Below are 16,897 nucleotides of genomic sequence, written 5' to 3'. Positions count from 1 at the left end.
AATTTAAGTAATAAAGATTTACAATCAATATATACTAAAAGATTTGTTTTATAACTTTTTTTTAAAGATGCACAATAAGCACCAAATCTAATATAATTCAACCAAATATATCTTTTATTATAATCATTTAGATGAGTCTAAAAGGAATTAATGGTCAATGTATTACTAAGCTAACATGGGTTACAAAAAAAAGGTAAGATAATATGTTATAAAGCTTAAATTCAAAGAATTGCAAATAGTAAGTTTGGTGGTTTAAAATATGAGGGTCTAGATTAGAAGCATTAGAATAAATAATAAGATATTGCATAACTTGAGAATGAGTTGATACAATAAGAAGAAAATATAAGAAGTGAACGACCATAATAAGACCAAAATAAGAATTATAAAAGTATTTTTTTTATTATATCATACAAAAAAGAACTAATGACCTTATGATTAAATAAAATAGTGGTAGGAAATATTATTCTCTTATAAAATAAATTTATTAAAAAATTATAAAATATAAAATCAAATATATGTATATATATATATATATATATATATATATTTTTTTTAATTTTTCTTATATATATATTTTAATATTTTTTGTAATTAAAAGATATCCAAGATTCTTATCAAATCATATAAAGGAGAAAGATTTAAGATTCTTAAGAAAATAGACATATTTTATAAAGGTGAAAACTTTAATTTTAAATAGATGATGTCACCTTATTCAATCATTATTTTATAGAATATTTTTTTAATTTTAAAACAAGTAATTTAAAAGTTTTTTATTCAAAATAATTTTTAAAAACTTTATATAGACTTTTTAGTAAAAGATCAAATCTTCAAAACTATAATCAAAGTCTAATTTAGATAATTTTTATAGTAAATCTTAACTAATTTATTTATATTTTGCAAAGGCTATGCTTTATAAAAGTTTACATGAAAATAAAAATAAAAAGAGGTAGTAATAGAGGTCCAAAATATATTTCAAATACATTAGAAAAATATTAAAATCCACTAGATTTTAAAATGGACCAATTAAAGCTTATTTAGTTTAAAGAATAGTAATAAATAAAACAAAGTTTACAACTTAGAATTGAATAGAAGTCATAAAAGAATAGAATTCTAAAACAATCTATATTTTTATTATAGAAAAAAATCTAAGATTACTTATTTTTAAATTCTATGGTAGAAAAGAGAAGAAAGTCAAAAATAATGCAAAAATCAAAAATCTACCTATGGATATTTATTTTAACTTGTATTAAAAAAAATTCATGAAATCTAATGATATGACATCTTTCAAGTTATGTTATATTTAAGCAAAAATCTCTGAAAAGATAGCATCCAACGTCACAAAATTCTTCTTAGTTAAGAAATTAGATATGGATCAAAATCTAATGGAATAAAGACAAAATTTATCAAAAATATTGTCTGATTTTATTAGTATAGGTCATCTCAAGCTATTCTTGAAAGACTTAGAAAGAATTGGAAGAAAGAACTTGTAATTGTAAAGGATTTTTATATTGAGAGAGATGAGCAATTTAAAGAATTTCAATCCTAAGAATTGAATTGGGACTAAGAGAAACTAAGGAGATTTTTAAGAAACATTTGAATAACTTATTGTTTTTGATTCTTAATAAAAGAAACTTTAATAGAAAGTGAAGTGGTGCTTCTAGCCTACAAATAAAGAAAATAAAACTAATTGACTAATGTAATTGAGGCTTGCTTTGAAAAAGATTATTGATTGCCATTTTTTAATCTTTTTTCTAAGTACATCTTGTGCTACTATTAAATTTTGTACATGTTATATCCAATTGGTACTAGAAGATTTATGTTCTTCAAGATTATGAATTTTTTTTTGTTTTTAGCCAAGTCTTAAGTTGCAATATGGTATAGTAGATGATATAGACACAAAACTTGGAGTACACATGATGTGCAATAAGAGCCAATGTGTGATAAGACCAAATAGTTAGTATAAATTTAGAAGTTATCTTATAATGCATATCTTATTGTAATAAAAAACTGAAAATAATAATTTGAGGATAAGATTTTAATTGATAATTACCACTGCATTTGATGGTGAAAGAAAGCATTTATTATAAAATCTTATGAATATGTATACTACATTGTTGAAGAGAAATAATGCACTTGTAGTTTATTGCCATGTTGTCAATATAAGGTCATACATATTATCAAAGCATTGAAATTGGAGCAAAAAATGTATGTTTTGTATTTATATTAAAAATCAATTTCATAGTAGATTCTTTTTTTCTTTTTTCTTTTTTTCTTTTTGTCCAAGAAGCTACATCAAATATTATTGCATAAGTAGCTAAAACTTTTCTTATTATTTTACTAAAACTAATACACTTAGAAAAAATATTGAAAGATTCTTTTCCATCAGAGGAAGTTACATTGATGGAGTCAAAATAATTTTATATATGAAAATATATAATGACTTGTATTATTTAGTGTAAGAAATTATGATTTTTTCTTAACAATACAAAAACTAGCTCTTCTAAAGGAAATATGGTAGAAGATCCAAAATTAGATGATAAGAGAGAATAATTGCTATATATCATAATTATATCAAACAAGCCAAGAGTTTTCAAAAATCTTAGAAATTTTAAAGAACTTCAACATCCATGGAATACTTTTAAGTCTACATTTGAAATCACTTCTAAGAATTATAAATTTAAGCTTTGAAATAGACTAGCTCAAATTACCATAAATAAAAATAAGCCATTTGAATAATATTTTGCTAAAATTTAAGATATCAATGCAAAACTAGTGGTAATAGGAGTCATAGTGTCAAATGATGATCTAATTCAAATTGTCATAAAAGTTGTATCTAACAGCTATGATCACTTCATGTACTATTATACTACTAGAAGAAAGTTTCTTACCTTAGCTAAACTTTAAGACAATGTAATACTTAAAGAAAGTAAAAGATAAGTTATATTACTTACATTAGCCTCCAATCTAGAAACACTATATTTTTGGAGAAACAGATATTATAGCCAACTTATGAAGCAATATGCTGACACTACTCAATAGATGGCAAGATCTAGATTTTATCAAACATAAAGAATAGGACCTTGTAATTATTGTGGAATAATGGATTATTGGATCTAAATGTGTCTCAAACATCTTTCTAACATTTGTAAGTTGGAAGCATATTGTAGAATTATAGTAAAATAAAAGAAGGTTCAAGCACATATAGTAAAAATAAGGACCAAGTTTAGTAATACAATGAAAATCTAGCCAATCAAGACACCAATATTACTAAAGAAGAATATTGAATTATATTTGAAGTAGTCTTTTTGGTATTAGATGTAAACGGAGAAGATTTTGGATAGTACCTTGATATAAGAGCTACCATGTATATATTTGGAGGAAAAAGAATTACTAATCTAGAAAATATTATTGAAAAAATTATTAAGACAATAAGTGGTCACACACACTCTATCATTGGAAGAGGTAGTGTAAATTTTCAGCTAGCTAATAGCACAATAAAGAAGGTATTTGGAATTTTATATGTCCTTGGAATTTAAAAAATATTACTTTTTATTGGATAAAATACTAATTTTGGATATATTGCTTATTTTGATGCTTCTAGATGCATATTAGTTAGGAAGAATTCACAAAAGCTAGTAGCAAAGAAAATTATAAATATAAAAAAAATAGATCATATTACTTAATCACAAGAGACAATTCTTTCAAAACTAATATCAAAATGTCATCTTTAAAACACTTAGTTCAAATATGGCATTATTGCATGGTGCATCTGAACAACCAAAGCTTATTCATCTTCTTAATTGGATTAACTATGTATATCTTGTATATTCTAATAATTACGTAAATTTTTCCATCATGTAAATTTAGAAAATAAGCTAAAGAATCATATCTATTAAAAAGCTTTACCAAAGCTACCAAAATTCTAGTACTTTTATATACTCATTTGGTTGTGCCTAGGCTATTATTATTTTTAGGTGGTTCCAAATAATTTATGATGATTGTGAAAAATTATAGAAAAATGGTATAGATGTGTTTTTTTTGAAAGAAATTTTTTGCACTAAAATAAATCAAAATTTTTATTAAGTTCATTGAAAACCAAACAAGAGCCAATGTTGAAGTTATATATTCTAATTACAGGAGGGAAGGAAAAAAAAGAAGAGGGAGGATTTATCAATGACAAGATAAACACATGTTACACCATCAAGAAGTTCAAAAGAGAATTTATAAATATCAAATTACCATCTTAGAATGGAATTACAAAAAAGATGAATTGCAAACTAATTGAGAAAATTCAAACCATATCAATTTAGTGAAGAACTTAGAAATCTTCATAAAGTACAGTAATGAATGTAGCCATTTTTTTGACAAATCTATCTTTGATAGTTGCCAATTCAAAATTTATGATACCTTATCAGTATTTCACAGGAAAGAAGTTGTCCATCAATTATATAAGAGTTTACAGTTCAAAAGTATAAATACATAAAAAAAAACTAGTGTTGCAGACAAACTACCAATTCAATCTTATTAGAGAATATTAATTGGGTACACTAAATAAAGTAAAGAGTACAAATGCTAGGTTCCAAGTTGTCATAAGTTGATAATTTTTAAAAATATTAACTTAGGCAAAAAAAAAGTTATGGCAAGGAATTAGGTAGAACATCTTCATTCAACAATTGTAAGTCCAATTTTGATTCTTTTGATGTCTATAGGTTCTTCTATATCAAGTACAATATTATCAAATAAAAATGATGATGATTAAATTAATATTACAATTCTTCTAAATACATAAAGTCAATCAAAACTATTATCAATATAAGAACCTTTTTTCTTTTTTTTTTTGTTTCTAATTAATACACTCATTCACTTCTTCCATAATACTGTTGAGTATCAACTTATTTAAGATTATAGTCTATATTATCAAAAAAACATTGATGGTATTACAATTCTTATTTTCTATGTAGATGACTTGCTTATTACAAGTAGAAATATTCTTTGAATCATGTGGCTGAAAATGCAGCTAATGAGAAAGTTCAATATATCCAACTTATGCAAGCTTCAATTCTATTTAGATGTTAAATTTATTACGACCAACAAGGATCTCTTCCTAACACAATGATCCTATAAAGAAAGCATACTTGTTGAATTTGTTATAATTGATAGTAATCTAATTTTTGTACCAACACCTAAAGGATTAAAATTGAAAAAGAATGAAGAATCTCCACTTATAAATACAACATACTATCAAAAATTCATTGACAAAATGATCTACTTATTAAACTTGAGACTAGATTTATTGTATGCTACATGACTCTTAAGCCAATTTATGCATTCATCATGACAAGCACATCTTCAAGTTGTCAAGTATGTATTAAGATATATAAAAAACATATTGAACTTTGAAATCTTGTATCAAAAAACAAAGAGCGAAAAAATTCAAAGAAATATAAATTTTAATTAGAAAAATAATCATAATGACAAAAAATCACTTACAATATGTGTATTCAAATCAGCCAAAGGACCAATCTTCTAAGCATCTAAAAAACAAGTAATAAAAGTAACATCATCTATAAATGAAAAAAAAACAAAAAACAAAAACAAAAAAAACAATCATAAAAGGCATAAAAGAAGCAATCTGGTTAAAGACACTTTTGTAGACAATTGAGGCAAAAGAAATAAAATTAATTTTTATTTTTTGTAATAATTAGAGTACAATAAAAAAAATTAGAAATTTCATTCATCATGCTAGATCTAAATATGTTGAAGTGTGACATTACTTGATTTGTGAGAATGCCTTTACTAGAATAGTGGAATTATTCTATGTATCTATATAAGAATAAATTGCTGATATAATGACCAAGCTACTAGGTTGAAGGAAATTCACAAAATTCAGAGAAGAACTAAGCATTTGCAATTTTACTATTCTACAAGGCTACTAAGATTTAGTGTAGTACAGAGATTGATCCTTATCATTGAGCCAAGTTAAGAACTCCAAACTCAAAGGTCTACATAAAGAATTCTCATGAACAATAAAAATAGGAAAATTAGCCATATTTTTACATAGTAAAAAAGATAGATAAAAAATCTCATTATTTAAACTATCAATTAGGCTTGTTCAATTAAAGCCATTTCTTGCAACAATTACTAAATATTTAGGGTGATCTAGCTTCATAAATTCTAAGACATTTCACACAAGAATTGAAACAACAAATTCTGTTCAAATCCTGTTAACATGCCATAATTGCTACAATAATGATGGAAAAGACAAATTGTTCAACATTTGGCTACAAGACATTCTTCACAATAAAATTTGAAATTTAATAAAGTAACATAGAATTAAAGTCAAAATTGAATGGAATAATCATCAAGTGTAGAGAGTTTATTGCAAATTTCTTTGTAAGAGAATGGATGAAGCAATTTCCCACAAAGATAGCAATATGGTTAAGATATTGACAAAAGAGTAAGAAGAAGGCATATAACATTAAGAGGAAAGACTTCCATTGCAAAACACCGCATTATGAAAGTCCATCTCAAAAAACAATTTCAAACATGATGATGAAGATTTGGAGAAGTCAACAAAAAAAACCTACCAGTGATATTTGCTCAACAATCTGTTGATGATCTAAATTTTGACAACATCCTCTTCTGACATGCCTCCAACAAAAGAATTGAATTGCCATCTTCTCAAACAATACTAAACTCAAAGATATATAATGTATTGGTTTGAGATTGTTTGTTCTTTAGATATATCACCTTGACAGATTATCAAGGTGAAGGAGGTGCTAGTGTAAATCTAGAAGTTACTTGACAATGCCTATCTTACTATAGTAGAAGACTAATGATAGTAGTTAAAAAATAAGATTCTAACTGAACATATATACAGCACTTAATGCCTATTGCCATTCTGTCAATATGAAGTCATACGTGTGAAGGGTTTCTTTGTACACAAAGCTGTGTACACTCCATTCCGTTGTCTAGCAAACTAGTCTGTCTCGGTGTTGGAAATTGGCTCTCAAGAAAAATTGTATTTGAAGATGGTTTTACTGGATGTCGATCGGGCTTGTGTGAGGATCAACGACGTCTCTGCAATGATGTCCGTTTGCCGTGTCAGGTGTACGCGTGACGGTTTAAGTTGCAATCTGTCGGTAGGCGAGGAATGCCATCGTGTGGACATGGAGCGGCAGATGAGCTCAGACAATGCTGGAACAACACATAGCTTGCAGGTTGGATAGCTACCGTGAATGCCTTGGTGAGACTTGGATATTGACTATAGCAAGACCACCACAACGGTGTGGTTGCAAGCGTTTGGAAAACATTACGGCGATCTTGACCAAGGGAAGTTTACAAGTAAGAATTGGGTCAACATTGCACCAATACGGTGACGAGCCGCGGCTCTTTGACAGGCAATTTTGACGTGTATTGGGGTCCGCGACGTCAGAGTGGACGTTTTATGACATGATCAATAAGTTGATTGAAGAAAAACTGTGGCACATGAGCTGCAGAGGTGGGTTCGGAGGAGCAGAATCACCCTTAGATTGGTGGCTCACCTCTAGGCATTTGAACGCCTGGGAGGGGTGGCACCAAGATGTATTGCTTAGTGCAGGTGTTGAATGCGATGAAACATAAGAAATGATCTCAAAGAGTTTTCTAATTCAATGACGAAGGAAAAGGAGAAGAGCGTTGGAATGCTTGGAACAAGAGCACGTAATTGTCCTGGCTCTTATGGCCTTTCGAAGGTCTACAATGTTCCCCCAATCATCATTGATGCAATGTTGCTGGAAGACGTGGACAAGTACACTTGGATCAATTCTAGAGACATCACGGTATTGCTGGACCCGCTGCAAGGCAAGCAAAGGTTGCGCGTTGAGCTGGGACCTGTTGAAAGGATCAAACCCGCCATTGAGGCTGAAAAGAGAATAAGAATAGCCTGGCTGCAGTCATCCAACAGTATTAGCAATGAAATGGGAGCAAGTGGATACTACGAAGATGAAAGGATACTAAGAAGATGCGTGGGATGTATGTGAGAAGGTGACGAAGATGGAGAAGTAGAAGACGACATCAACGATGAGGCATGGGAAAAACCACAGAATGAAGGGGTTGCCAAACTTAGAATGACAGAGAATGACGAATTGCAGAAAGAGCACGAGACTTTATTCAGAAGAAACAAAGATGCAAAAGTAGCGGCATTGCAGACGACAATGGCAACCAACACGATTTGGACTGAAAATCATTAAATACAATCGCAGATTTCAGAAATTGCGAGTGTAGTCTAAAAGTCTAGACAATAACTTACATTCCTTTATTGGTTTAAGGTCTTGCGGTTGTGCCTAGAAACCAGTATGCATCCTTGACTCTTCTTTTTGCACTGATGTAAAAAAAAAAAAAAAAAAAAAAAAAAAAAAACATGCAATGTTCTTTTCTTGTTGTAATTTTAGAATTGGTTTTCAGATTTCACTAAGACAGTTATAATGCAATATAAATTTCTAAGTATATTGAGTATTATAGATTCAAGTTTAAAATTAAGGATTTAGGATTTGTTGGAATATATGGATTAAATAAGATTAGATTTTAGTAGTCTTTAGGTTAGAATGAATTCATGAAAGTCTAATAGAAAGATAGATTACATTAAGGGTTGATTTGCACGTTAACCTCTAATTATACACAATCATAAAATTAAAAGAAATTATAGGACTTGGCATTATATACTCATGAAAGTGTTGTAAATGTTGACATATTGAAGAAGGTGTTAGTTTTATTGTCATCTAAGAGTCATATGTGGGATTAATAATAAAATTAGATTACTAATAAATTAGGATTTAAAATAGGATATTGCTAGTGCTATCACAATTTTTACTACTACTACCATAATCCACCACCTATTCAATATAATGTTTTAATTTTTTATTCTAATATTATTTTTAAAATGTTTCTAATATATATATATATATATATATATATATATATATATAATTATATAGAAAATAAATTTTTATTTTAATAAAAAATTAATTAAAATACCCAAAATTAAAATATATATGAATATAATTTTTTATTTAACACAAATAAAGGATGTAGATTACATGTGATAGATAGTGGATTGAGATGGTAGTAGCAAAAATTATGATGGCAATGATAATACTTTTAAAATGTTGGTTTATTTGATATTTAATCAATGATAGAAATAGATATTTCTTCTAATATTTTTATTGGATAATAAGAGAGAATATTTATCTTATATATTAGGTTCAAAAATAATTATATTAAATAATGGTTTAAAAGATTCATCTACAAAATATATAATTTAATTCTTATATGTCTTCTCTTTAATAAAGCTTTAATTTTCCATTTCAATCTTTGTTTGTTTTAGAGACATGACTTTTATCCTCAAATTGATTGTTTGGTAATACAAACTCCACATCATGATTCTACATACTTTTATCAAATTTAAATATTGTTTTTAATAGCATCCAAGACAAGTAATTCATCTAAAGAGGTTAGAAATTTAAAACATGACACTTGCATAATAGGTAATACACTTTTTAAACATAAAATTGAATCCCTATTTCATTTTTTTTTATTAGAATTTCAATAAAATTATAAGATTTAAAATTTAATATTTACAAATAAAATTAATATTTTTTTTTAGAAAATTAATCTTCAATAACAATTTCAAAAAAATAATAACATAAACTTGAAGTACAATGCAACAAAATCATATTCTATTATTATTATTATTCTTATATTTTTTTCTTGTTTCAAGTCACAATCCAATTTTATATTTATATTTAAATAATTTAATAATAATAATAAATTAAGAATAAAATTTAACAATTATTTTATGAAAGTTTGCAATACTATATATATATAGAGAGAGAGAGAGAGACTCCAGCAAGCCTTCCTCCCCTCACGCAAGGGTCCAACTACAACTTCTGAAATTTTCAAAAGAATTCCAAAACCAAAGCAATTAGATCTCTGGAAATTCTACTGCTCTGTTGCTGAGGGCAACGACAAAGTACTAGCTCACGTCGACGATGCTTCCGGCACCTTATTGTTCAAATGAAGCACAACACTTGATGAATTGACGCAAGAACTAAAGCTTTGTTGAGTGTAGTCATTACTCGGCATAACTCTAGCTGTTCGTCTCCCCCCCCCCCCCCTCACAGTCCTTATTTCCAAGAGCTAAGCTTAAGATTGTTTTTTTTATGGTAGCATATCACTAGATTTGTATACTGTTGAGAACTCATAGTCAGAATATCCCAGTGGCGGAGAAAATACCAGAACTATTCATCGGGATTAAGGTGAGTTTAAGAGTGGAAAAGAGAACGTTGATATAACACAAGAATCATGTAAGAATGACTTGAAAGTTGATTAAAACATTTTACTCTCATATTTCTGTTGTAAATAGAAATAATGCCTCTGCACACACAGATTCAAATAACTGTCTTCTTTCTCCATGGGGACATCCTTCATCTCCACATGGACAAGTCTCCAGTTGGTTATCTGCCTCAACCACTCCAAAATGAAGTTATTTTCATATAGCCTTCAAACAATAACTCCATCCCACAATTCCCCCATCCCACTCCAAATGCAGCGTGGAAGCTTTTCACAAATTATGGATTCTTTGAGTGCTTATCACACAATACTCCAACCTCTTTTTCAACAAAAACCAACAACCCTGATATTTCTGTCTCATCTTTTGCACGAATTGCTGCTAATACCCCAGCAAAACAAAATCCTGGTGGAAACTCCGGTCTAAAATTATTTTCAACAGGCTTGACCTAAGTGCAAAACGAACAAATATGCGACCGATTCCAAGACTGAATGTGCGTCTGATGTGCCTAAAGTCATTGAAGCACAAGTGGTCTTATTCTTAGAGACCACAAGCGTTTCCACATAATTTATGTTGGTACATTAGACTAGCACTAGACTACCTAGGACAGAGTTCTGCATAGCGATAGCACCTCACAAAAGTCAGACAATATGAGAAATATTCATTAAGGGCAATTCGTATATGCAACATTACCTGAACAAATTTTCCTGAGCAAGTAGCCTTTTAACACCCTCTCCTTCATGGACCTAGGATAACGAGGGGGATATAGAGCTCACATCTCTAATTAATCAAATTAAACCCTCAAGAATTACACCTTTCATCTTGCCAATGTAAAAACGAAGCTTTGCCCTTGTTTCCGCTTTCGCTATCAAACGCAAGTCGGCCACTTTTTGAGATCAAAATCTTCTCCAGCCCAATGAAGTCCAAAGGATACCAATGCTTCCTTGTGCTCCTCATCGATATCAACTTTTTTGTAGTAAGCCTTCCGCGTGCAGATATCCCCAAACGTCGGCCTATCTTCAGGCACTACAGCCCAACATTTTTGGATACATTCTGCTAGATACTCGGGACAATACGATGGCAGCTCCGGTCTCTTGCCAGACTTGACTTTCTTCGACAATAATTCAAGTTATATACCCTCAAATGGTAACTTCGCGGTCAGAATCTAGTAACAAACCAATCCAAAATTGTAAACATCGGCAGACTCCGTTAAACGTTCTTCTTCATCAACCTAGCCCCCAATAACCTCTGGTGCTCTCCAACGAATTCTATCATCAAATTTCCCAGCACACTGAGAACTCCTTGACGTGCCATGAAACTTGTATTTTGTTTGTTGAAAATTTGAGACCTTCACTTGAAACTTCTTACTGAGCTTGTTTAGAAGATTGGCAATTCTCAAGTCCCCATGGACTATCTGGCAATCATGTAGATACTCTATTGCCTTCGCTACTTGGAGCATGATGTCAATAGCAACAACAAAGTTGAAAGGAGAATCAATTGAAGAGCAAGAACTCAAAAGAGATTGAAGATCCTGATCTATGAGCTCTAGAACCAGCATGCCTGTTCGATCTTCCTCCCTGTATGCACAACCTATCAATTTTACAACATAAGGATGCTTTGCCAAGGCCAACGTTGCCCCCTTCTTGGCTACAAATTCCTTCTCGACACCTGAGATGACCTTAACGGCCACACTAAATCCAAACCATTCATACTCATCTATTACGGTGTGGTCTCCATGCCCAAGATGCCGAATGCGCACCATATCTTTGTAGTCCAGCCAATTGCTTTCCGGAAGAGAGTTAAGCCGAGGACAAGGCTCGTTAAGCTTCTTTAGGAGGAATTCGGCGATAGCCTGGTGCTGGGTGAACTAGAAATCATGGAGAAAAGAATCATCTACTATACAGTTTAATTTTTTCATCATGGTTCGCAGATCACTTAGTTCTAGGAAGTGCACAGCATTGCTAACCAACGTGTTGTTAAATTAACATGGCCTTGTTCCCCATCAAAAGATCAGTCAGACCCTCAAACGTAAGGCCATCGTTGCTACTGCTGCCATTATCTATAAAGTGGAGGTTCAGGCGTTCCCGGTACCTGAAGTTTGGGTTTCTTGTCAATATCATAAAGGCATTCTCAACTACATCTAGGCTCCACAAAAACCTCTTAAGGTAAATGCCAAATGGTGACCTTAAGAACTGATTGTGTCCAGGATCCTGCAAATCAATTGGATTGGACATCACAACAGCTGACTTACACCAATGCTCGAGAGTGCATGCCATAACAAGCTCCTGGCCGTCATGTATGGCATGGTTTAATTCTAGAAACGAATCCCTACAAAGTGAGAGACATTGATCGAAGTCCGCGCATTGTCGGACGGACTTTCGCTGCAACTCAATAGCTTTCTGGTGGATGTTTGAGTATTCCATTTGTATAGACAAAGACAACTCATCGAGAACGACTTAGAAGCTGTCACATAGACAAGAGCATTGGCCTTGGTTAAATCGCATAATTCTCTTCAGAACCTGAAACCTTTCCGACAACTGCTTGCATGCCTTCGGGATCTGATTCAGCACCCTCACTTGCTCCCCTATGAGATGTATTTCTTCACTGAGGGACCATTCAGTAGCCATGTTCTACTACTTATTAAGTCATCCACGTCACTGGTGTTACCTAGGTGGCACTCCTCTTAAAAGATGCACCTTCTCGAATGTTTCGAAGGCTTCTCCTTTCATTTTCTCTCCACCTTTCCAATGTCCGCTGATGACTACTCATATTTAGCACACAAAGATGGCGTACGCAACTTCTCTTACATCTCAGACTCCAAGTTGCCCAGCCATTCAATACCAAACCTCATCTCGGCAGGAACAGTAAGAGAGCACATTTGGATTACTTTCTTTCTGGTCGCAGACAAAAGTTTAGAGACAAGATGTGATGAATGCAGTGTTGATTCTTAGCCCATCCAATTAAGGTGCTTTCCTCACCCTTGAGATCCCATATATTCTTCTTTTCAGATTCCATCCAGAGATAACAGTGCATCAAGGTGATCTTTCAAGCAGCACCTGGACCGTAACACAGTACATCAACAATCAATCCCTCTCTATGTGCACAAAAGTATAACTAGACGGTTAATCAAAACAAGAATACAAACCAATAATTATGTATAAAATAATAATAATAATAATAATAATAATAAACACCTTTTAAACCTTGATAGATATGGCCTAAAAGGGAATACCAAATTGTCCTCATATATGACTCCAACTTGGGAGAGAGTTTGAGAACGACTCCAAGAAACCCTGTGTTCTATCATGCACGTGAGTGTACCACATTAATATTAATGAGGACTAAGGTATGAATGCTGCTATCCCAAGCATGTTCTTCTCTGTCCATACGTCTACTCTTGATAAACAAGAAACTGAATTAATTTAACCCTAAATGCCTCACAATTACGGTCACCCATCATCTAATCAGCTCGACCTCTCACTTTGATAATGTCCATTAGGCCATAGGTTACTGACCTTACAAAGTAGTTGACGAACATCAGTGCTTGGTGGCTTCTGGAAGCGCACGCACACTTAAAACAATTTGGCAACAAGAAGACTGCAATATTCTGATAATCATAATAACTCTAAAAAATTATTTGTCATTGTAACCAGAACTTACCTAAGAGTTCCCTAAACCTAATTAGGGCATCATCTTTCTGATCAGATGTTAATTTGAAACGCAAGTAGTGATTCTCAAAAGAAACAAAATAGTATCATCGATCAATATGGTCGTCTCAATCTCACTTTGCAGCAGGTGTACAAATTCACCAAGTCCCGAAACCAGAAACAACACCAGACACAACTTATGGCAATCATCCAATTCACAAGAAACAATTAAACAAGAGCGAATGAAGCTCACACTGAACTGTTCCACCACCCTGCACTTTGCAGCTCGAGACCCGGTCAAGCTCTCCTGAAATACCCGCTATCGTCAAAAACTCATCAACGACACGTCAATCGCCACCAGATCTAGCAATACCACCTCTGCACCAAGACTCCACTTCTCCACCACATCGAGCCACTTAACAACAACACCCCACCCGCTTCCCCTTCCCTCCCAAACCCAAGACCACACAAGAATCCATGTCAAGCGCAACGCACTAAAAGCAGCATCGATCACCCCGACTTCCAAACCAACCAAAACCTGGAACACTTCAATCCCAAGCAAAGCGAACACAATCACCCCACCACCAAAAACTCCAACGCACTCCTTCTACATTCCCAAACCTGTCTAGATAAGTACCGTCTAAGCAACAACCAGCTCACGGTGGTATCATCTCCATGTGATTTGGTCCACCCCTTTCCACAATGGGTCCTAAACTGATCCTCAAGGATCGGGAGTAGCGATAGCTGGTCAGCATCCATACCTTTCTCTCCTATCAGCTCCCTGCAAGAGCCGCACCGGATTTGTAGATATAGTGGGTGACTAGTGAAGCCTGCCGCCCTCTGCGAACTCACTGCAATTGTAAGCAAATTGAGCATCAAGGATCATGCTCTTCGCTTCCTCTCACCCTCTCTCCCGGCGTAATCCAAGTGAGGCTGCGATGCGATGCGATCCGATGATGCTAGTCTCGAAGTCCCCGGGCTTCCCATGTGGAGACAATAATGCGGTGTGGAAGCGGCATGTAGTAGCAGCTGGGTGGGTAAGTATCAAGATTCCACCTTTGCAACACCCCACAATATCTAACAGTTGCAGGCAGGCAGACAAGGCAGCGACACACTCCCCATTTCAACTCCCACACCCTCTTTGTTGTTGTGCAAAATCCTATCCGGTGCCGAACTTTCCTGAGAATGAATCCCGACACTCCCTTATTTCTTTTCTTCTGTCTTTCTTTCTTCGTCTGCTTCATCTCATGCCCTTCCATGCCATTGGCTTTGTTTTGCCCTGGCTTGGATTGTTAATAGTGCTGTGGCCACGCGGATTCAGTACAACTGGATTGTGCTTTGCCACTTGCGAAAAAGCGTTGCCATGTCACGCTTTGCAACGCCAGGTGGATCCTCTCTTGCTGCCATGTCACGCTTATCCCCCTTTATTCTCAGAGTTGTGGGCTCTTTGTATCCATTCATGTTGTAACATTTGGTTGTTGTTGTTGTTAAGATGTTGTTTCACTTTTTGTGGAACCTGTATTAATGCAAATGATTGAGAGCTGCAATATAGTTATTTGTTTGACACAACGTAGGTAAATCATACTTCCATCAAGCATAGTTGTGATTTCATAGGTGGGGATTGAACTATCAACCTATTTTGTGTTATTTTGATAAACTTGGATGCTAAGTATCATTTTTTTGTAGTTCAAGGTCATTCTAAACCAAAAAAAGAGTTTTAATTTGGATTAATGATTGATACTTATAATAGGTGTTGTAGATGTATTTATATAACAAAGTAAATATATAGATATCAATATCTACAAGAATATTAGTTTAATCAATGATTTTTTCTTTTTTAGTAAAAATTGTGTATGATAATTTTATTACATAGTCATTGTCATTAGATGAAATTCTTTTTGGTTTATAGATATATTTTTTATTTAATTAATAGTGTTTTTAAGATATTTAATAGCATCTTAATATATACATATATTGAAAGAAATTTGTCAAAAATATATTAAAAGCACTTTATTTTTTTAGAAAAATTAACATCTATGTAGAATAACAGATAATTATCTATACTCATTAAAAATAATTTACTTATATGTGACAAGATTAGGATTTGGATACAGAATACAAAAGTCCATTATTAAGGAAATATTTTTGTTTCTTTTTTATTTCTTCTTAAAAGATAAAACAATAAATGTATTCAAAATAACAAGAAGTTGTATTTTGGAGGAGTCAACTACTATAAAAAAACAATATTTTTTGATATTGCAAGTAACATATAACAAAATATCTCTTATAACTTTCTTACAAAAGATGTCTTTCCAAATGCATATTTATTAGGATGTCCATTCTTGCATAACTCCAAGGTCAAATGCACAAATAGAAGCATATTTATATTTATGGTTTATATTTTATATAATTAGCTTGGATTCACAATATAGTCTTAGTAAGCTAGGTTTTAGATTCTAAATTTAGAAATATATATTAGAAGTTAAAATTAAGGGTTTTAAATTTAAAAGGCAATTCATTGCTTATATATTTGATTAAAGTAGTTACCAAGGCTTTATTCTATACAAATATTTATAGATGTACAATGAGAGAATACATCCCTTGTAAGGGATGTTCTACCACCTCCTTGTTCATAAGTCATTATAAAAGAATTGTATTGCAAAATAATTATAATTAATTAGTCAATTTTATAAATATATATATATATATATATATTTATATTTATATTTATAGAATTTTTAAAAATAAATTAGTTTTTCCTACAGTGGCTATTTGTGCATGCTTATATTTAATTTTGCAAGATTAAAAGAGATAGATTTTTTAAGTGGCTTATTCTATTACGTAAAATAAACTATTGATTATGTCAGAAATAAAATTCAATTTAATTTTAGACAACAAAAGCAATTTGATAATAAATTTATAT

General features: G+C 31.9%; 1 protein-coding gene across 8 annotated transcripts; it reads right to left on the bottom strand.

The window, feature by feature from the left end:
* Positions 1-10,176: 10,176 nt before the first annotated feature.
* Positions 10,177-15,173, bottom strand: LOC141046148 (light-sensor Protein kinase-like). 8 transcript variants are annotated; one of them, XM_090255667.1, is made up of 4 exons: positions 14,228-15,173; positions 13,843-13,934; positions 13,560-13,620; positions 10,177-13,383 (listed from the first exon to the last, which is right to left on the bottom strand). In XM_090255667.1, the coding sequence occupies exon 4, from the start codon at positions 12,087-12,089 to the stop codon at positions 11,559-11,561; it is 531 nt and encodes a 176-aa protein (XP_090111793.1). In that variant the 5' UTR covers positions 12,090-13,383; positions 13,560-13,620; positions 13,843-13,934; positions 14,228-15,173; the 3' UTR covers positions 10,177-11,558. The 8 variants fall into 8 exon arrangements, 7 of the variants coding, with proteins under 7 accessions (XP_090111793.1, XP_073394637.1, XP_073394644.1 ...); XM_073538536.2 differs by having other exon boundaries at positions 13,560-13,934; positions 14,228-14,281; positions 14,736-15,172; XM_073538543.2 differs by lacking the exon at positions 13,843-13,934 and having other exon boundaries at positions 13,560-13,627; positions 14,228-14,281; positions 14,736-15,172.
* Between the last annotated feature and the right edge of the window lie 1,724 nt (positions 15,174-16,897).

This window comes from Physcomitrium patens, chromosome 14 (assembly GCF_059467195.1).
Source record: "Physcomitrium patens ecotype Gransden chromosome 14, ASM5946719v1, whole genome shotgun sequence".
NCBI classification, from domain to species: domain Eukaryota; kingdom Viridiplantae; phylum Streptophyta; class Bryopsida; order Funariales; family Funariaceae; genus Physcomitrium; species Physcomitrium patens.
The sequence above is the reverse complement of the archived record's forward strand: the minus strand, read 5'-3'. Positions and strand labels throughout refer to the sequence as shown.